This window comes from Aulonocara stuartgranti, assembly GCF_965226115.1.
Source record: "Aulonocara stuartgranti genome assembly, chromosome: 11".
Classification (NCBI taxonomy): domain Eukaryota; kingdom Metazoa; phylum Chordata; class Actinopteri; order Cichliformes; family Cichlidae; genus Aulonocara; species Aulonocara stuartgranti.
Window position 1 is genome coordinate 13,995,514 of NC_138947.1, and position 22,122 is coordinate 14,017,635.

At 43.6% G+C, this 22,122-nt stretch overlaps 2 protein-coding genes across 6 annotated transcripts; both read left to right on the forward strand.

The window, feature by feature from the left end:
* Positions 1 to 1,128: 1,128 nt before the first annotated feature.
* Positions 1,129 to 11,692, forward strand: LOC309716519 (uncharacterized protein). Of its 4 annotated transcripts, XM_082550354.1 has the most exons (5): positions 1,129 to 1,584; positions 2,024 to 2,138; positions 2,428 to 2,506; positions 5,298 to 5,962; positions 8,063 to 11,692. In XM_082550354.1, the coding sequence occupies exons 4-5, from the start codon at positions 5,746 to 5,748 to the stop codon at positions 10,435 to 10,437; spliced, it is 2,592 nt and encodes an 863-aa protein (XP_082406480.1). In that variant the 5' UTR covers positions 1,129 to 1,584; positions 2,024 to 2,138; positions 2,428 to 2,506; positions 5,298 to 5,745; the 3' UTR covers positions 10,438 to 11,692. The 4 variants fall into 4 exon arrangements, with proteins under 4 accessions (XP_082406480.1, XP_082406479.1, XP_082406481.1 ...); XM_082550353.1 differs by lacking the exon at positions 2,428 to 2,506; XM_082550355.1 differs by lacking the exon at positions 2,428 to 2,506 and having other exon boundaries at positions 1,129 to 1,580.
* Positions 11,693 to 12,028: 336 nt separating this feature from the next.
* Positions 12,029 to 20,673, forward strand: dbpb (D site albumin promoter binding protein b). Of its 2 annotated transcripts, none has more exons than XM_082550357.1 (5): positions 12,029 to 14,094; positions 14,251 to 14,543; positions 15,246 to 15,701; positions 18,893 to 19,152; positions 20,128 to 20,673. In XM_082550357.1, the coding sequence occupies exons 2-5, from the start codon at positions 14,354 to 14,356 to the stop codon at positions 20,341 to 20,343; spliced, it is 1,122 nt and encodes a 373-aa protein (XP_082406483.1). In that variant the 5' UTR covers positions 12,029 to 14,094; positions 14,251 to 14,353; the 3' UTR covers positions 20,344 to 20,673. The 2 variants fall into 2 exon arrangements, with proteins under 2 accessions (XP_082406483.1, XP_082406484.1); XM_082550358.1 differs by having other exon boundaries at positions 14,285 to 14,543.
* Positions 20,674 to 22,122: the final 1,449 nt, after the last annotated feature.

Genomic DNA, 22,122 nt, shown 5'->3' on the forward strand with positions numbered 1-22,122 from the left:
TGCTTCATTAAAGAGGAAAGCTTTAAGCCTGATCTTAATAGTAGCAATAGTGTGGGGCCTGAAAGCTGAAGCTGAGTTCTACTTTTAAACACCCTAAGAATCACAAATAAGCCTGGAATCTGAGAGCAAAGTATTTAAAGAACCACCTCTTGCAGGTATTAATCATCAGCAGCAGTACAGCTTTTATACACCTTAATACACATCCAGACAAATTAGGTAAAACACTGGACTGCTCCTGTTAGGGGTCGCCACTTCAGTTCACCTCCCTCCATCTTACCCTAACCCTAGCATCCCCTTCTGTCACCCTCTACATTTGTATAGAAATATAGAAAATTAAAAGCATTTCTAAATCCTGACAAATGATTTTAAATACAGCTTAGTCCAAAAAACTAAATGTGTGAATGTTTAGCGTTTCTGTAGAGTCACTCTAATCTGTAATCCACATGTTTTTGAGACTGCACTTAAGTTTTCTATATATTTGTGTGTTTTTTTTAATGGTTCATTAATGTGAATGTGCACTCGTTTTAAAAAAAAAATTTCAAAAAAGATACATGCCAAGATTTATACCGTTAACAAAAAGTAAGCAGAAAAATAAAATGATGTGGGAACAAACGTTTTAGTTTCATCCATCCACCTGTGGCTGTAGATCTTGAGATGGAGTACATCATCTACCAATCAGAGGGCTGTTGGTTTGACAGCTCTCCCACTCTGCAGGTTAGTTGATGTTAAAAGTGCTTTGGTGTAGAAAAAGCCTGTGTGTGAATGAGGCTTGCAGTAAGATAATGCTTTGAGTGCTCAAATAGAGCAGAAAAGCATTACATAAGTACCGGCTCATTTACCATCTTCTTAACCGCTCATCCAATTTTAAGGTTGCAGGACAGCTGGAGAAAAATCCACAAAATCATAGCAGCTTAAATCACCAGTGGGAAAATATTTTTTTTAATTTCACTTAATTTTATATATTTTCAATGCCCTGTGTAGCATAACATAATAACTATTTCTAGGCCTCCAAGGCATGCATATTGGAGCTTGGGGGGGGGGGGGGGGGGGGTAAAGTGCTTCACGGATACTGATAACTTGTAATACAATGACACAGGGTCTGTACCCTGATGTAGCAGGCAATGTGAAAATGCTCATCTTTTAGCCCAGCATGCAACCAAAGGTGCTGAATCCGCTGTGAGCCCTAAACCGCCGTCTGTGAGCCCCGCTGCTGCTACCCGGAAATATTACAAGGGCCGGAAAGGACCAATGTTAAGGGAGCACACGTCACTCACTTTTACCCAAAAATATTATCACCGAGCATCCTAATTTTTCTCGGCCGCCGAAACATCAAGCAAAAGCTCACTGACAGCGCAACATGTCGTAATCAAATGGCGAGGAGGCGGCTGCGGTACCCGTCGGCGTCGATTTCTTGGGGGGAACTGTGCAAGCGTTCACCCAGCTCAGCATCAGTGAAAATGGCTCTGGCTAACGACTGGAAAACAGCACGCAGAAATGGAAGCGGACGATAGCTAGCTAGGCGGTTAGAAGAAGGCGTGACAGGCCTCATCCGTCTGCAACTGTGCCCTGCAACTGGATGCGTAGGTAAACATTTGCCGATTATAGGTTACGCAGATGTATATGCTAACGCTAGCATCACAGTGTTAACGGCAGTCGGCGTGCCTGTATTTTTGTGGTTTAAAATGACGGCTAACATTAGCGGTCGGTCGGTTATGTGGTTTTGTAGACTGCGTGTGTGTGGCAGCAAACAGCTAAACACGCCGAGCCAGTGTAAAATACGATGCTAAGGAGAACCGTGAAGTTTTGCATGCAAGCGCTTCCAATGTTTTCTCTGTGTGTGTGTGTGTGTGTGTGTGTTTTTTTTTTTCTTCTTCCCCGCACTTTCCTCCAAATGTTAGCCAATACTATTTCAGGATGCCACCTCAAGTGCATCCGTTATAACTGGCGCCTGTAACGGACTGCTAATGTTTACACTGTACAGCGTCACTGTGTTAATTTGAGCATTTTCTGCCCTTCTTTACAGGATTGCCGAGGTGCATTATAAAATGAGAGGCAGTCAAATGTGCGATAGATTATCTTCCTCATCTGCCCGGGGAGCTCACTCCCCTCTAGCTTCATCGCATCAATTAGAGGAAACGGTAAGATTTTTTTAAGAGGTGAGCAAAGTGAGTGAATCTGCCGTAGACAGTTCATGTTAAGCCATCCAAGTATTCGAATAAATTGGAACAACTTCATACTATTTTTTTTATTGCAACGTCCATTTATGCCTACTTGTTTTAATAAGCCATGCAGATTGTGCCCATGCTTGTTGGTAGTGGAGGTTAGATTGGTTTAAGTTTATTGCTGCCCGAGGCACAAGAAAATCACATAAAGCGTAAAGAAGTAAAAATAAAAGTGCTAATAAGAAATATATGTATGTATCTGCAGATCAGCCACCCTGTTGATCTGTATTAAGGTACTATACACCTACTGTTGCTGTGTAATTACATCCATCATACCTGCTCAGGTAATTGATCATTATTATTAATCTTTTTAAAAACATTCCTTATGTATATTATAACCTGCTCATGGACCTTTAAGATTAAAACTAACATTTGAATTGTGTGATAATTGACACAATAACATTAAAATATCTAAGTCAGCATTGTTGGTTTTGTACATTTTGGGGCTAAAACGTGCATGACTTATTGCCAAATTTGAATGAAAATTTTATTTTTTTGCAAGGCAGTTTTATTTGCATTTAAATGATGGAATAGTTTAATGTTGGAAAGTGAAGTCTTGATAATTGGCTAACAGGCTCCCATGTGTCTAATGATTCAAGTTATACAGAAACTTATCTTTAAAAGGATTCTTAAGAGTGAATAACCTCATTAAATTAATTTGTATCTAATTTGCATCTTTGAAGTTTCTCTTATCACAAGGATTGAGTTCTACTGAAAACCCTGAAACCTTCTGAAATGCAGCCATGAGAACAAGAGCGATTTAATGAGTCGTACTAGTCCTGTGAAAAACTAAGTACACCCTTACTGTATCCATAGGAATTAAGAGGGTAAGAAGCTGTAAAAGCAGACATTTTGGCAGTTTTCTGGTCTGTCATTCAGGTGTGTGTTTACACATTGCCTGGTGGAAAACAAACACAGAGTATCAGCACAGACACCTCATACCAGCTGTCACGCACAGTGGTGAAGGGTTGAAGATTTGGGTTTGTTTTTCATGTACAAAACTTGGAGACCTTGCAGCCATTCAGTTGATGAACTCCTCCTCTGTATACCAAAGTATTCTAGAGTCACACGTGAGGCCACCTGTCCTTGGCTGAAATTGGGTCTTGCAGCACGATGATGATCCCAAGCACACCAGCTTAAAAAGGAAGGAATCAAGGCGTTGCAATTAGGGCTGCCACAAACGATTATTTTGATAGTCGACTAGTCACCGATTATTTTTGCGATTAGTCGACTATTAAACATTTATTTTGTGACCCAGAAAGAATAATAAGAGTAATATTAAAACTAACTAGCTGCCGCCATTGATGGAAACTGAGCAAGGCCACGCTATGAATTCTGGGATAGGTTGGGCTACGAAGTATACACCGACCCATCCTTCAAATCTGGGGAAATGAAGGGCGCATTTGTCAGCCGCATTTGTTGGAGTCTTCGAATTTGTACAGTCTTCGTCGTGTCGCTGTAACGTAATTGGCCTACAAATGCGGGCACAGGAGGATGCAGTTCCTAAATTTGGACACAGCTACGTTACCGGACACTGCGTCTTCTTCTTCGGGGTTTAATGGCAGCTGGCATCCTAGTACATGCAGTGCTGCCATCTTCTGTTTCAGTCTGTTATTACACTCTTAAATCCTACTACTTATTGCTGCGTCTTTTGGAATCTTACAAAGCTTCAAACGACGCGTCAGTGATTTTGATAGCCGACATAATCGTGACTAGTCGACTAATCGTGGCAGCCCTAGTTGCAATTGCCCAAAGTCCAGAGCTCAACATGATTGAAATGCTGTGGCACAACTTCAAGAGAGCTGTGCTTAAATGAATGCCCACAAACCTTAAATAAACCGAAGCCATATTGTAATAAAGATTGTGCTGAAATTTCTCCACAATAATGTGAGAGACTGATGAGCGCATACTGATGATTACTTAAAGTTATTACTGTTAAAGGTGGCACCACAAGCTACTGAATCATGTTGTGTACTCAGTTTTACATTTGACTGTACGTTTACAATAAACGCCGTCTCGTGTTTTCTTGCACTATGTAAAAGAGATTGCAATGCGAAAACTGTTACTGAAGTTGTGAATTCTTACAGAACACATGGTAAAATATAGCAAGAAGTGGCTAGTGTCTAAGTAGTGTAGGTTAAAAGTAATGCAAAATGTCTTTCTTGTTTCACCACTGGTGGAGAGAAGTCACTTTACTCAAGTAGTCAGTAAAAATAACATATAATCCGTGTCATGTAAGGCTTTAAGAAGTCAAAACAACCAGTTTTTACACACAGACACACCTGCTCTTAACCAGAACCAAGAAATCTGCTGTGTGATGTGGTTTTTCGTGGAACACTGCCACATGTCTCTCTCTCTCTCTACATCTTCCTGAGTAACTGTTGTTATTAGAGAGACGCAAATGCTGCATTCATAATGTAAAACACACGAGATTCTTCACAAACTGCTGCAGCATGTTAGGGTTAAAGGGTTAGATAAAAATCTGCCTAGTTTCATACCGTGCACCTGTAAGCATAGACACTAAAAATGCTTAAAAAATAACTTTGTCTTCTGTAGCAATTATGAGTCTAATAATAAAGGAATTGGCCTTTATGCAGCAATTCTAGTTGTGCTGCAGTCCACAAGAACTACATACCGGTAAGTCATTACAAATTGTAAAATGTTTAATGTATTTAATAGTTTGCTCAGTAGCTGTGAAATGCTAAGCTTGATTTGTTAATTGATTCTTTTCCTAATACCAGTAGAAACCTTCACTTTTCCAGCCTAACAGCAGTAGTTGTATATTGGTCACATCTCAACTAAATGTTTCCATTTATAAGAAGTATTCACTTTAGGTATAAATGCCATATTTATTAAAAGTAAAGGCTACTTAAAGTCAGGTTGGTGGGTTGTGTCATCCTCACTATAGTCTGTGTATTGCTGCAGTTTAATCTGAGGCTGAGATTTAAGCATGTACAAATTCACCTCAATAAATTAAAGGACTGTTATAGAAGGGGCATAAGTGAATTTTAAATACATTTATAGACTGTGTAGTAATGCTATGACTTTCACTCCTGTTTGATTTTGTGTTTTCAGCTGTAGGAACTTCTTGGCTGAACACCGATGAGGAATCTTGCTTAGGTGAAGGAGCGCAGTAAAGGAAACAAGAAGTCGTCATTTGAACTGCTTCTCAATAAAAACTATTCTAAGCAAGTTTTAAAATTAGGTGGATCTTATCTACCTGCCAAAAGACACGTTTTACCGTCTGATCATCAGATTGTCGTCTCGGCTACCCCTCTCAGTTTGGAAGTAGTGCGTGGGCAGTGGATGATCAACAGAGAGTAGCAGCACCAGACCTAAACAATCTGGAGAGACGAACTTTTAGTTTTAAGCTATCATTTAAGTATTTCTTGAAAAAGAAGTCGTAGGTTAGTTTCACCCTTAGGGTTAAGTTTGTCTTTCACCAGTCAGTGGTGGGATCATTTTCGCCGCCCCTAGTGCTGGAGGTTTGGCACCTGCATCCCCATGTGCCAGTGAGTGGGAAATGTTCCAATTTGGAAAATACAATCTGGACATTATAGAGATGTTAAGTGGGCACCAGGCCCACCAATTCAAAGGCCTTGGTTTAGATCGGCAACTACAGCATCAGCAGCAAGTGCAGCTTCACCAGCATCAACTCCAGCAGCAGCAGCAGCAGCAGGCTGAGTCCCCTGGAGCTCTTCTGTCTGGACTTGGCTTGGGCCCCCTGCAGGGGTCTAGAGGTAACGCCTTTTCTGATTCTGCCTCCATTTTTGCCAAGATGAGTGCCCCTCCTCCCCCACCTTTACAACAACAGCCTTCCTCATCTCAGAGCTCTCGTTCAAAGTCAAGCAAGATGAGCAGCAGCAGCTCAAGCCATTCTTCAGGCTATCCACAGTTCCTGCGCTCTTTCCACCCGTCTGAGGCAGCACTAGCACAGGAGCAGTTACACCCAGGTGTAGGCCGCTTTGAGCACTTTGCTGGGGGAAGTAGCAGTAGTGGGAGCGCTGGGGGATTAGGAGGATTAGTAACATCAGCACCTCCACCCCCCCCTCCTCTGCATCCCGGCCTCTCTGTCCCCCAGGCATCACCTGGCCCCTCCTCTTCTTCTCCTTCCCCTTCAACCTCTGTGGCAACCTCTAATAACCCTTCTAGCAGCAGTGCAGTCAGCTCATTGGGACACCAGTTGGTTGGGGCCCAGTCTGATGCACGGAGCCTTCATCAACAGTTTAGTTGCATGTTAGCCGCTAATCAGTATTTTCTTTCTGGGGTGCCTGCTAATGCTAGTTTAGAACAGTTTCTTGTTCAACAGGGAACTCATAACCATTTAGGCATTGGCTTAAGTCAGACAGGCGGGGAGCCTAGTACTAGCCTTGCTCCGCCTCCTGCTTTGCACTCTTCTCACACTCATGGCCACTCTACTCCCCAGCCACAGCAGACTCCACAGCAACCACCTCAGCAGCACCAGCTTCCACCGCACACCCTTTCTCATCCTCACTCTCATTCTCATCCTCATCACCCTCTCCACCCAGGCTCTCAGCCCTCATCGCTGGGCGGCTTTGACTTCCAGGGCATTCCTGTACTATCGTCAAATCAGATAGCTTCTCTGATGCAGCAGGAAGCAGGTTTGCCCCTACCTTTGCCGCTTCATTTATCTTTGTCTAAGGATGACGGTAAAGGGGAAAGCAGCGGAGGTGGAAGTAGTAATAGCAGCAGCAGTAGCAGTAGGAGGAAGAAAGCTATGGCCGGCTATTTGCCACAGAGAAAATCTGACAACAGTAGTAGCAGTAGCAACCATGGGCACAGTAGCCACAGTGGTAATCCCAGCACTAGTAGTAACGGGGGGCTAAATCATGGTCAGCCGCCAGCTTTAATTGGGAGCGGGGTGGGTATGTCAAACATGGGTGGAGAACCGTCATCCCTGCTTGCCTCATCATCTTCATCCTCATCAGTAGTTTCTTCTTCCTCCTCCTCTGCTCCGTCTTCCACTGCTGCCTCAGTACTGGTTACTAATGATTCTCACCTTTCTAAATCTGATAACCAGAGCTCAATGCAACCCAACACCACAGAGTCTGACACAGAGCCAGTTTATAGCTGTGGAGAGTGTGGCAAAAGCTTCCCTCAACTTTCAAGCCTTCGCAGGCATATGCGCATGCATGAGCCAACCGCAGCAGGTACTAGCAATACTGCCACTACTGGCCCAAACCCTGTTCACATAAAAACACAGTCTGATCCAAGCCTTCCCCATTCGACCCAAGAACCTCCCCAACCCTCTTCCAATTCTTGTTCTAGCCCAAACAAAATATTTCATTGCCCTGATTGTGGCAAAGGCTTTAAGAAAAAAGGGCATCTCCTGCAACATGGTGTTATACACTCGTCAGCCCGCCCATATGGCTGCTCCACCTGCTCTCGGGCTTTTAATCGTAGAGAGTCACTGACACGGCATGAGAAGATACATGAGGAAAAGCCATTCCGATGTCCCGCCTGTGGTCGTGCCTTCCGTGAGAGCACCTCTCTACTCAACCATGCTGCCTCAGGCACCTGCGGCAAGCCAGGTAGGGGACCCAAACAACGGGGCAGCAAGACAGGAACTGATGGTGAGGACAGAGTCGAGGGAGGGGGTGGAGGAGGTAATGGAGGAGGGGGAACTTATCAAAGCAATAGAGGGGTTATTTATGGGAAAACTGAGGAAGAGGATGGTGTAATCATTGTGAGGGAAGGAGAACCAAAATCAGGTTTAGGATGTGATGGTCTGTTTCATTCTGGAAGGGGAGGGAATTCAAATGACAGGGACAGAGCAGATGGTAAATACCCCACTGACTACTCTCGGAATCGTTACACAGGCTACCATGATGACCACCGTTCTCAAGGTAATCCATCTCCATGCTACTCTGGTGCCTCCCCATGTGGAAGTGGGATGGCGGGCCCAGCTCTGAGAAAGGCACCCCTGGCGCCAACACTGCATCCACATTCACAGACCCACAACCAGCACCACCATCCGCAGCAACAGCCCCACCTGCCCCTCTCTTCTCTACTGGATGACTCAGAAGATGATGTCACTAGCTCTGTGAATAATGCAATCTCTGCTATAACAGCAGCTAGTAACAGTGGAAATAGAGGGGATGACAGGGGAGACATCATAGGAGGTCTGCTAGGTGGTCTTGGTTTAGGACCTCTGGGCTCACCTTCATCCACATCTGGTATGGATAAGAATTTCAGAGGTGGTGGGAGTCAAGAGGCTATGACCAGCAACCCGCAGAATCCTACTGCCAAACCAAAACGTCCCCGCAAACCAAGAGCTAAGAAAGATCCTGCAGCTGGCGGACAGCCCCCCAAACGTAGGCAGTACACCCCCAGAATGGGCCCCAGTGGGCTCCCACGCACTCACCTCTGTAGTGTCTGTGGTAAGGGATTTGCACGCCGCGAGACCCTGCGCAGGCACGATCGCATCCACACAGGAGAGAAGCCCCATCACTGCACTGTTTGTGGGAAGTATTTCAGAGAAGCTTTCCACCTCAGCAAGCATCAAACAGTCCACTCCGGGGCAAAGAATTACAAATGCAGCATCTGTGGGAAAGAGTTTGGTTACTCCCAGAGCCTCAGGAGGCACAGTAAACTCCACCAGAAAGGGGAGATGGAAGAGGTGCCCACCACACCGGCTCCAGAGAACCTTAACAGCTTTAACCCAAATCCTCAATGTAGCGTGGCCCAAGACCGGAGCCAGAACCAAGCACCAAGCACCTCCTCCTATTATCCCTACTCCCAAGACGTCAAGCCTCAAGACACCAACCCCCAGCCGCAGCCTCCTCCCCCACCCCAACCACAGCCCCCGCCGCCACCTCGACTCTACACCTGCGCTATATGCTGGAAGTCGTTCCGTCACCACTTTCACTTGACTGCCCATCACCAGACGGTCCATGAAGGTGGGGGTGAAAAGCTCTTCTGCTGTGAGGTGTGTGGGAAGGCGTTTGCTTACTCTAACAGCCTCACTCGACACAAGCAGTCTCAGCATGGCATGACCCGCCCTGAACAGTCTAACCCACAAGAAAGCAACAGTGGGTCTGGAGACAACCGAGGTGGGAGTGATGTTAATCAGTCAACCTCTGAGAGTGAGGCTGCCACGAATGCACTGCTTCAGATGGCACCTTCCAACGAAGGCCACGGAGGGCAAAGTCTAAGTGTTGTCACTCATAGCCACCAACAAGCACCCCCACAGCCACCAGTTGGTTATTCTCCCCTCTTTTATGATGCTGCAGCTACTCAGTCTTCTGCCTCTGCGGCACCAGCTTACTCTCAGCCACTTCCTCCCAACTCTACAGTCATGCCCCCGCAGCACCCGCATTCTCCAGCCGGAGTTAAAGGAGAACACATATATCCAGCTGGATCCCGTAGCCGAACTCTTCACACCACGGCCCCGTTCCAGCCCCTCACGGAACTGCCCTCCACTGAACATCATCATCTGCATCACCATCATCATCACTCCCACCATCATCCCCATCATCAGTCAGGCACCCAGCCCCACCAAACCCTCGACTGCGACGTCCAGTCGTCACACGATGACATGAGACGACACAAGAAGAAGAAAAAAAAGTCCAACAGGAGAGATTGGAAGGGAAATAAATGGGAATCTCAAGATTTAGTCAGATTTGATGAAATCAAACGAAAGAGAAAGATCAGTTGTACAATAAGAGGGCAGTTGAATAAAAAACAAGGCTCTCTTCGTTTGACAATTAGGCGAGGAGGAGGATCAGGTGGTGGTGGGTATAAGCTTGTCAACACTGGTGGAATGAAAGTGCAGATCCTGTCATCTCTCAAAGTTCCTGTGAAACGTTTTGGCTGTCCAATATGCCCCAATTCTGTGTTTTCCCGTAAAGCGGGGCTGCTTGTCCACATGGCAGTTAAACACCCACAAAAAGCCTTGAGCACTCAGGAGCGACTTAGGTGCAGTGTGTGTGGGAAGCAGTCTTACAGGCCTTTGGCAGTCTTCATTCATCGGGCTTCCCACCGTGCCAGAGGGACTTTCTCCTGCCGACGCTGCTCAGCTCGCTTTTGGAACGCTACCCTTCTTCACAGGCACAAAGTGTCCTGCCGCCGCAGGGCTAAAGGACTGCAGAGGGGAGATGCTAAGAGGCTGAAGCTTTCAAAAAGACCGGGAGAAAGACAGACCCGTGAGGGTCATGAGGAGATGCCATTCCTACAGGGACCATACAGATACTGAGCTTCCTGGTTTCTGAAGAGAGTGGCATACAAGAGGGATGTTTCAGTTCTAAAATAGGAAGTGAGAGAAAAAAAAGGGACTTGAAAAGGCATCTGCTGCCTTAAGGAAAATTTGCCTCGTGTCTCTGTTGCATCTACTCTGCTGACTATTAGAATGAGTGTGTTAACAACTACTGTAGAGTGTCCTATAAAATATCTCCAGAAATTCTTCCAGATTATGTTGGAAGGTGTTTTCAAAGACGTGACTGTTTCCATAGGATCATTAATTAACCCCTTAAGTGCATTGACACTATGCTTGGCTGACACTGTGCAGTTACTAGAGCAGTTTAGGTGAAATGACCTGCTAATGTATCTCTTACCCATAACTAGAAGCCCCGCTACACCTCTTGCTGTATGATAAACGTCTCTGCTGTGTATTTTGTCTTGTTGTTGTTCAATTAGAGGCTCTGAGGATTTTTTAAAAATGTAAAGTGCATTTATTAGGAGTAGGGACACGGGGACAAAGACCTTTGTTGATAGTTTGTCAGTGCATGTTTGTTCTCTGGTCAAGTTTTTTGCTGAGGTTGTGAAATCACTCCTACAGTATGTGATGGTTTATTCAGTATATCCCCAGAAGTTTGTAGTGTAAACCTGATTTGAAAGTTGCTCTATATTCCCTAGTGATTTAATCACACATAGATAAAATGTCAACGTTGCTGGTAATTAGCATTACAAGGACCCCTCTCCTGCCAAAATGACGAAAAACTTACAAGAAGCCTTGCTTATGATGTTCACTTTACTTCATTTATTTGAGATCTTCCTAGCTTTTATACCAAGAGATTGAAAACAGGTTAAACAAGTGGACTGTAACACATGTTTATCTCATGTTATTTGTATGCTCTTTTTAGCAGTGATTATTTCTACAGTACTTCACGGTGTGTTAAAACAAGGACCTATCATGATAGAAACAAATGTAATATTCCATGTATTTATGTGTGTAACCCAATCAGTCTTCATGCCAATCTTATACTTACCCCTTCTACCTTTTTACTTTTTGCTGAGCTGCAATCATATTCTTACTGTTAAGCCTTGTTTTTTTTTCTTTTAAAGAAAAATAAGTTCAAAATACATCTTGTCACTTTATTCACACATATGAAATGTTCATACCCCTGTCAAGCCTTGTTTTTTTTCTTCTTCTAAAGAAAAATAATAGTTTTAGTAGATTTCTATCACATTATTTACTGAGAAGTCAGTAGTTGATTATATTTCAGCAATGAATAAACCTTAAGTGTAATTATTTGTTTTCCTTTCATTTCTGATTCAGAGTTACTCACTGCAATATCCAGGAAATGGTAAAAACTGCTAGTTATCGAACATGAGCGAGTTGTTTCTGAAAGGGCATGTAAAGTGCATTTATGACTTGATGTGAAAGTCAAGGATGACGTTCACATGAATCTTTGGATTAAGTGGTTATCAGCATGTAGGTACACTAATAAAGCTCATTGAAGTGCTTAGACTTACTAATGTTATCAGCCAAGTTCCTCCAGGATGAAGAATGTTTTTTACTGATCAAAGCTTGCACATATGACTGTTGTGGGGAGAAAAAAACAAAAAGAAAACTCACTTCTGGCTCCACAAGATGGCAGTAAGCAACTCATTTATGGTGTGCTCTTGGCCTGGTGGGGATGAGTGTGGCAGTCACATGGATTTTACAGCGATAGGGGGTGGACTGGAGACGCTTGTGCTGTGTGGCTGTCTGCTCCAGATTAATGAAACAAAAAAGATTGTTGTAGCGACCAGATTCAGTAACCCATAGTTAATTTAAAAGCACCTTTTCCCCTCTGGAAATTAATGTGGTTTATAAGCAGATTTCTGTGCATTCTGTGCATTTAATTTTGCATAAATTGTCCGCAGATATATATATATATATTTTAATTTAAGAACTCTTTAAGTGTTGTGAGGTTTAATTCATGCTGATGATCTGGCTTGCTTGCAGACACAAAAAATGATGATTCATCCACTCTGATATTTTTTATGTGGGGGTGACACGTGGTTATAATCTTGGGAGAACACAGCTGGACAAGACTGGAGTCTGATAGGTTAATTCGGAAAAATAATCATTAAAAAAAAGGGACTCTCGGGATAGGGCTGAACACAGGGCTGCCTCCTCCTCCTCCAGTGCTCCTGCCTCCAGTTGCATTCACTTATTTATTTTCAGGGCATATTGTTCAAATGCAATTACTCAATGCGTCTTTTGTATGCTGGTCTGTCTGTAATCTATTTACGTCAACTTCTGCATGTCTAACTCTGGAGGAAAAAAATCAAAGGGGATGAATTCCTGCTGCACGCATTGTTTTGCATGTGCTTTTCAACTTGTACAGTAGACAAGACAACCCTCGCGCTTTTTTTGTATTTCGAGCTGCTCGGTCTCACGCGGCAGTAGCATGCACCGGGAGGGAATCCGAGCGGGCGGGCTTGTCCGACCTATTTCTGCCCAATCGGCTCCGGCGCAAGGGCGGAGCAGCAGCTCTCCGCGGGCCTATCAGTGCCCGAGCTGTGAGCAGACGGGCCTCGTCTCCGCGTGCCTCATACACGTGAGCCTGAGCTGCTATTGTACGCCGGCAGGCAACGTGCAGAAGCGTTCCTCTCGCCTGAAAAAACGGCGCACTCACGTTTTCCGTGGATTACAAGGAAGCTGGAAAAGTCATGCAGCAGTGCCTGAATATTAGAGAAAGCCAAATTATGCTCCAACGGAGAGCGCGTGCCTAAGCGCCATTAACCCCCAGCTTACAGCACAGTTAGCTGTTTCTCATGGTTTCTTTCCCCTCACCATGGTGACGCTGAGACTAATTTACATATTTCCTGCTTCTTGTTTGATTTTTATTTTTTTTACAAAAATAATTGTGGTTGTACCTGTCGGGAAAAACAACACAACCTGCTGCTCCCCTCGATGTGTGGCACGAGGGGTAGGTGTGTCCTCATAAATAATTTAGGCGAAAATTGAGAGATCGGTTAAAGCCGGGCCCCGCCCCTCTCTCGAGGTGTGACGTCACGTGAACTGCCCGTGTCCATTCCAGCTGAGAGAAAGAGAAACGGGAGGAGGAGGAGTACGTCGCGCGGCCCAAACACAGATCCGAGCCCGTGCGCCCGTGACTGGATCCACCGGATGGAAAAAAAAAAGTACAGACAGAAAGAGGAAACGACCCCCTCCAGCCTCTCCAACCACCCCCTCCCCACCGAGGGACAGCAGAGCGCGACAGCAGAGAAGCAGCAATACAACTTGTCATCTGACCACGTACAGCTCGCGTCGCTGGCTGTTTTTTTTTAATGCTCCTCTTTCTCCACGACAGTTTTGTTTTGACGGAGGAAGTCTCTCTCTGCGATCTTCTTTCATTATTATAAGTATTTCTTTTTAAATTACCGCACCACTAACTCGGGATATCGCTCTTCAAGTTTTTACTGTAATATTTTTTCTTGTGCGTGCAAAGTGTGTGTGCGGAATTTTCACGCCTTTGCAGTTTTATTATGGACAGTATTCCTAATCAGATGGTCTGACTGTCCCTCCCACACGGTTCTCCGAGAATAACAGCTTCATCTACAACATCCAAAGGCAATGGAGTACTTCGAGGAAAATATTTTTGCAGGGAAATAAAGAACTCTTTATATCTACAAGTGAAAGGTAAGAGTTTGCGTGTGTAATTTAAACTTTCTGACATAATGCCATGCCAATGTCATGACTGTAATTACAATATAACAGATGCTCTATTCTGCATGGATAAGTCTCAAAACTACCTTTTTGTATTTGCCCACCACCCCACCCCTCCTGTGCTCACAGCCACAGTCATCCAGCCTGCTTGTCCCATTGGTAGGTACTCCTGTCAGCTCGCCTAGCCCTTTCAAGTGCCCCAGGTGTGTTTCTGCGACCCGTCTGGTCCAGGATGTCCAGGCAACTCTCCCAGCTTCCGACCCCAGACCTCCCAGCTGGGGCAAGCCCACAGTTTGGAAGCTGTACTCAACCTGGAGGCTCCCTGACAGGGGGGCACCTCAACTCTATGGCAGGTCTGAAATCCCTCCTGCAGCACCCCATGAAAGGAGACCAGCGTTTAAAGAACTCATGCGATTCGAAAGGTGAGACCCTTCTGTGAATTTAATTAATAAAAGGTCAAAGTGTTGCTTTATCAGCATAATCTGCCTTCTTCTCTACGCAGTGGAAAAGCATGGATAAATCTTTTCCATCCACTATTACTGTTGTATAAAAATATGTACCACTATTAGTAATTTTTCATATGTAAAGGCCACAAAGGTTTCATGCCCCAGGACATGTGCTCAGGATGACTCCTCAGTGACCATGGCCAGATGAGCTGAATTATAATCCCTGATGCAACTTCAAATTAGGATCTAGATTACACTGGGTGATAACATGCTTTGGTTTAGCTGTAAATCTAAACCCATACAAGCATGCGTTCTGGGTGCGTTTTCTCTGCCATATGTATCCCTGGCTATTGTGAGATTTGTTCTGGAGTTTGTGTATACGTTATGACAGCAAATCGGTTTTGGCTGTTGGTTAATGCTGCAATTCAGCTACCATCTGGGCCCATCTGTGTTTCTGTGTGTGATTGTATGAGAGATAGGCGGAGAAGGGGATTTTGTAGAAGTGCCATTTAGTTCTGTGCAAATATGAAGAGCTGATTTTTAGCATAAAGCAGCCGAAGCGTGAACTATCCCAAGGCCACCTTCTTGTCCACTGAAACCTGTTAAAGTGACACCAAAAGTAAGCATCGTCATCTTTATATTCCACTAATAAGTCTGCTTTTTATTCCCATCTGGCAGACAAAGACAGACTGGACCTCGATGAGGACTCCTTGGGAGTGTGCCCAATGAGGAATGGAAGTGGAATAGTCAACAGTAATAGCAGTAATGGCTGTGGAGGAGGTGGAAATGGAGGAGGAAACTTCAACCAGTTCCTGGGGCCTCTTTTGTGGGATCGCACTGTGCCTGCGGATGGGGGCCTCTTCCAGCTTCAGTATATGGACTTGGAGGAGTTTCTAACTGAAAATGGAATGGGCAGCATGCACAACAACAATAACAACAACAGCTCCTGTTCAGCCCAGATTCCCTCACAGAGCCCGCAGTCAGCTGTGCCCAACCAGAGCTCCCAGTGCCTACCACCCTCATCCCCACCTGGATCTTCATCCTCACCACCTTCTACCTCTTCTTCTCCATCTCTCATCGGTCTGGAGGTGGCTCAGCCACAGAATCTTCCAGGAGGAACTGACTGCCTGCATGGTGAGTTGACTAATATCGACTAGTTTGTTATGGCCAGTGCAGAGACTGGTTATTATCTAGGGATTGTCAAGATCACCTCACAGCAACAGTCGTGGAAAATGGTTTCCAAGCTTTTCAGAGTTGACAAAGTTTCACCTGCTGCTGGTCGACTAGCAGACCTTTCGGTTTAATAACAATAGTTGTGATGTAAACAGGGTTATGTGGAGTGTGGGCTAATGATTCAGGACTTCAACTGTTCTTGCTTCACAGTGACTATCATGGCAATCAAACATTTCGCTGTCCTGTGGGGTCAAGCTGAGGCCGTGAGATCACATGGTTATGTAAACAAAGTAAGCTTTAAAAAGAAAACAGAGTTTAAAATTTGCACCTTAACCATGAAACCATGACCATTTGGTTGCATGGCTGCAAGGTAAAAACTGATTGGGAGAAAAACAAAAAGCTGAAGAGCAGTGAAGAACTTGAAAAAAAATAGGTAAAGCAAAATAAGGAGTCCTGAGCTATTTGATGAATCAACTTCATAGCTATGACAAGAGAGTTTGGTGTAGTTTGGCATGTGATCTGTGCACTGCAGTGTACAACACAATCAGCATTCACTCCCGGCCAATAATGATTGTGAAGCAGGGTCAAAACAGTACACAGAGAGAGAGAGAGAGAGACAGCAGTGTGTGTGGAGTGTTTGCGGTTGCGTGTCTTTAAATCTCTCCCCACTTCACACGCCACAGCCATGTGCACGCGTCATTACACGTGCAGAGGCTGGGAGTACTGGAGTGAGAGAACTAGAGGCAGGGCCAGCAGACGTGTAGGAGGAGTCCACAGAGGAGAAGGAGGGGGGGGGGGGGGGACAACAGGAAGAGTTTCCCTGTGCCTGCTGGACTTCACACCGAACATATGATCACCAATGAATGACAATAAGTGCACTGATATCAAGAGGGGAGCTTTATACTTTATGGGATCTTGACTGAAGACCTTTAATTCACTCCTTCAGTTACAAAGCACTCGTTCATAAACTCCGATAAGACATTTATACTGCATGATAAAGGCTTGTGCATTTTGATCAATGTCCCTTTGTTTAAAGTCTTATAATTACGTCTAGATGCTATTTGCCTCCTTTTAATGCTAAACTGCAACATCACAAATGTACTCACAAAATATCAGACGGCCTAACGATGAACAATTATTAGGTAACCAAGGAGAATGACCCCTGTTTACCTTCGCAACGGTTTTGGGCTTTCTTGGAATGCTGTTGTACAAGTTCTGGAAAGTGTGAGGGCACATGTCGGGCCATGTAATCAAAAATGAAATCCTGCTGTTATTTAACGGTGGAAACATGTGAACGAAAAATGCACCAAATCTCCTTGGCAAATCTGCGTTCCAGAGCTGCCCGAAAGTCAGAGGTGAGAGGTAGCAGTAAACTGCAGGGTCTTTAGGTTTTCACTCCAACAAAGCACCACAACAGGTGGTGGCACTACCTAGTTCCTGCTGTTGGGTTTAAGCAGCACGACACTCGGTTAACCATATCCACAAGAGCTTTCAGCAATACGTAGATCTGACTGCTGATTGTGCCCCGGTGCATCTACCACTTTAAATAGTTTTATTATAGTACGGAGGCATTGCCAAGGGAGTGTGAGTGAACAGTGTTCACCTGGTGTCAAAATATGGCCTCACATTACCTGTCTATTATATAGCCATTACTCATGCTGTAGGTTCTGTTATACTACAGATCCACAGGTAATATAGTTAGCAGCTGGCAGCACATACAGACCAACAACCTGCTGGCTTGTTTTTTTTATTAAACTACATTAAATATTCATTATATTCACCCTGGGTTTGATATTTGTCCATATTTGGGAGGCTGCAGTGCTGTGTTAAGTAGATACCTTGTTAGGTATCCAGCTAACACATAGAGGAGCTTTGAGTCAAGTTGACATCTCTGTTAAATTGCCTCACTTGCATGTGGACAGGCTTATACATTCACAACAAGGATGATGACTGAGCTGTCTGGATTCACATAGAAGTTTAATGGAGGCTTGTGCTCTTTGAAAGAAAAGCCAGTCGAGTAAGGTGCATTGGCCCTACAGGGGGGTGGGCTGGCACATCACCCTATACCGGCCCCACTTAAAGAAACTGGATTGGAGAGGAGGGAGAACACATTATATAACATTTCCGCTTATAGATTTTTCTATCTGCATTTGTTCTGGTTGTGAGCTTTGGTCCACAAGTACATTTTCAGCAGTTCATGTGATAAAACTTGTCAAGGTTATGCTTTGGGCCAAGAGGTTTTGTGTAGTGGTGATTGTGTGTTATATATTCTTAAAGCCTGTGGACCAGAGGATTCACATCAAGACTGTGGTTATGTTTTTATTTTATCAGTAGCACACTCAGTGGGACATATAAAGAACTAATTTGATGTTAGTTTCCCATTATCGACAGATGCATAATAAATTATACAGATGGGTAAGAAATGAAGAGGAAATCTGCACCCATTTCTGACATGGCACAGCTTTTCTGAGAGGTTACCTTTATCTCATGATGAAGTCTTTCCACCCTGATAAAAAGATAGATAGTACCTCCATCCATAGAGGTTAAAAGATCAGTAATCAGATCTCAACAAAGTGAACACTTGTTTAAAAATAATGAAATGCTTTCCTCCATTACTGACAAAACAAATAAGGGTAAATATTGAAGAAAAAAAAGTTTCCACTCCCCCATTAGTGTATTAAAGATGTGGGTAATCTGTGCCAAGGTGCATTGAAGCTATGTTTTTGGCACAAGATGGCTAAAATCTTACTGAGACAGCTAGCATTGGCTTTCAATTAATTAATTTAGGTATTGCTTTAAACAGCTTGTTGCTTAGTTACATCCACAAATCTGTGCACTAAATATTTGTAGCTTACATGATTGAATTATATTGCATTTGCTATTGTAGTATACTTTAAACATTACCTTGACTATGAAATCTTTTATCTGTCAGTGAAAGCTCACTGAATACCAGCCAACTCTTGGTTAAGGCCAAAGCAATGTTTGTTTTTATTAACAATGTAGCTCTCTGCTGCCATCTGGTGGTTATCATGGAGTGCTGCATATTGTTTTTTTTATTTTTGTGGCTGATCTGTCAAAAAGTGTCAAAACGTCTTCCACTAAAACTGTCAAAGTGTTTAGTGTACTTAGGTTTATCTTCTTTTTAATTCTAGGGAGTCAAAGGAGAATGAATGACTCCTGTGAGTCACCCTCTTCTTCCTCTTCATCCTCCTGTCCGCCTCTGCTCACACCCACTGGGAATGGGCCAGATGTGATTGGAATGTTTGACATGGATTCTTCAGACATGGCTATGTCCAACACGTCGGAAGAGCAGAACTTTGATCCGCGAAGGCACTCCTTCAGCGAGGATGAGCTCAAGCCCCAGCCAATGATCAAGAAGGCACGCAAGATCCTGGTACCCGATAACATGAAGGTGAGGCTGCTGAGGTATTCACAGCATTGATGCAAGTGGCTTACATGCAGTTTATGCCCTGAGACTGAAGTAGTTTGAAAGCAGATAAATAGTAATTAAATCGGTTATTTTAAAAATTTGTATCGAATGATTTTAATGTCATAAAATAGTGAAAATGCCATCTAGATTTACCAGAGATAAAGCCTTGAGAGGCTCAAATGGTTAATACACTGTCCACATTGTTTGAGATTCATTTATCCGATGACTAATGGGGCAATTATCCAGCTATGATCATGGAAAATGATCAGTTGAGGAAAATACTGGCGAGAGCTAAGCTGTTTACCTGATATATTTATTTTTATCAGAAATGAGCACACGCCTGGGTCTGCATTTATATTTTACATTGTTAGCGCTTCAGTTTAATGAAAACAGTGTAAAAGGCAGAACAGTTTCACAATGAGGGCATCCGATAATGGACAAGCAACAAACACAGGAGCTGCAAAATAAAAACAGAGATTACATAAACAAAAAGCCCAGTATAAGTTATAAGATTGATGACTTGTAACTGAGTATAAAGAATCATAAACTGTGCAAATCCTCACTCTGTAGTTTATGGAAGTCCATAAAATATTCTACAGCCAGAAAAAAGACAGCAATTCAGTTTTTAGCAGCTGTGTGTGGCACATGCAGGTTGTTTGCTTACTTTATTTGCTGTCAGACAGTAACCAGTAACCAAATTCTGAGGATGTGGTATGCAAATAAACAACAACGACAAAGAAGTGTCTTTTCATTGCCAAACACCCACATAGCTGTAGAAGTTAAGCTAGAAAAAACACTACACACTTCTTAAGAAACAAATCAGAACACTCACTGATTCTTTTCTTTATACATTTTATACCTAATAATCGTGAAATTCCCCAATAAAAATAAGTGGATTGCATTGGTGGATGCTGAATAATCCATATGTGCTGTTTTTTTTCTTCGGTCCTTTTGTAGGATGAGAAGTACTGGAGCAGGAGGCACAAAAACAATGAAGCGGCAAAGCGCTCCCGGGACGCCCGCCGTCTCAAGGAGAACCAGATATCAGTGCGCGCCGCCTACCTGGAGCGAGAGAACGCCGCCCTCCGACAGGAAGTGGCCGAGATGAGGAAGGAACTGGGCCGGTGTCGTAACATACTTAGTAAATACGAAAACCGTCTCGCTGACCAGTGATGGCAGCGCGGAGAAGAATTAGGACGAGGAGAAATATAAGCTGGATTCAATCTAAGACTCTGAATTTCTGGGGTAACCTGATGGACATAAAGGGGGTCAAGCTGATTGTGATTATAATGATGATGATGATGATGTTGATGATGAATGTATAAGACGAGGAGAAGGTTTGTGCATTGAAGCTCAGGTGTCTTGTTTCGTTGAGGTGTCGGCTCTTAAAAGTGGCGGACAGAGAGAATAATTTAACAGATGAAAGATGTGACTTTTAAGAGTTTTGTTATTGGAGAATTGTATATTTTTATAATACTTCAGAAAAATTAGAGGGAGAGCAAATTACAGAATAATTTTGTATATTTTCTACATGATGGGGACACAGAGATGGGGGAAAGCTGCGGTAAATATCTTTTTATCATAGTTGAGTCAGGAGATGCTTAACAGGTTGTCAGCCATCGATGGTTTTGTTTTTGTTTTTTTGTGTTTATAATTATAGCCAGGATGCAGCAGCAGGGTTGAGAAGGCATGTAACAATTGTAATATAGAGAGCAAAATTATCTTAAAGACGTGTAGTTCGACATTTTGTGGATTTTATTCAAGCACTTAATTTGTTTCCTTTTATGTTTCTGTCACTGGGGATGCTTGAGGGAGACAGAATGAGAGACACTATGTATACAGCCCAGCTCTATCCTCTTGGCCAGTCTCGTATATTATTTTCTATTAGAACAACGTCACCCCCCCTTCCCCCTTCTAACAATATTAGCTCTTTTTACCTTGGTTTTAACTTTATGAGACTGGTACATCTTCCTCTAGCCCATATTTCTGTGTATTGCTCTTTTACTTTTTCACTATCCCAGTGGAAGTGCTTTCAATCTGCTCTGGTGTTTTTCGATATTTCCCGAGCCTGTGGAAGCCTGTTGTGATGCCCTGGGTAACTCTGCTCCTCTTCATCCTCTCTTTGAATTGCTCCCCTGTTTCTATATCCGATGTCTCTATTTCTGTCTGCTCCCACTTGCAGGCAGTCCTTTGACAGTTATGTGCAAACTCTTCCCAATGCATTTTGTCTTTGTGACTCTCTTGCACCTGAAAGGTGCACAGAGCAGTTCAATCTCAGTGTTGTAACATATTCTGCAGTAGTAATCAATCGTCCCTGTAAAAACACACGTTGTTACTTTACTGAACACACTTTAATTAGCATTATTACAGGGGTGTGGTGGGGGGAAGGGAGGGGAATTGTTGTGTATATTGGATAGGCCTCTACTATTTTGTGTATTTGATGTATTCCAGGAGATGGGTTGAGTACCCCCATTGAGTGGAATGTGTTAATTTCTCAGATTTCTGGGAGAAATAAAAGCCAAAATGTTGATCCTATGTCGATCCACGAAACTTGTTGCTATTTAGTGCTTTTTCAATCCTGTTATTGCTCCTTCCTTTTTACTGTATCTATGAACTTCTCTGTGTACCCAACAACACCTACACAGGGGCATGGTACACTATGTTATGTTCCCTGGGGGAGGGACGACTAGTAATAGTGTGATTTTAATCCTCCAATGACCATGATGAGTAGTTACCATTACAACTATTATTATTGTTATGATTATTATGATTATCCCTCTTATTGTTGTTGTTCTGTATTATTGAATGTTTTTTTTTCTTTCTTTGGATGATCTGTTGCACCTTGAAACATCTTTGATCTTCAGTGTTCCTCAGAAAGACTTTTCAAATGGAAAAACAAAACAAAACAACCCCAGTCTCGGCTATTTGCACCTGTCTTCGGACCCACATCTA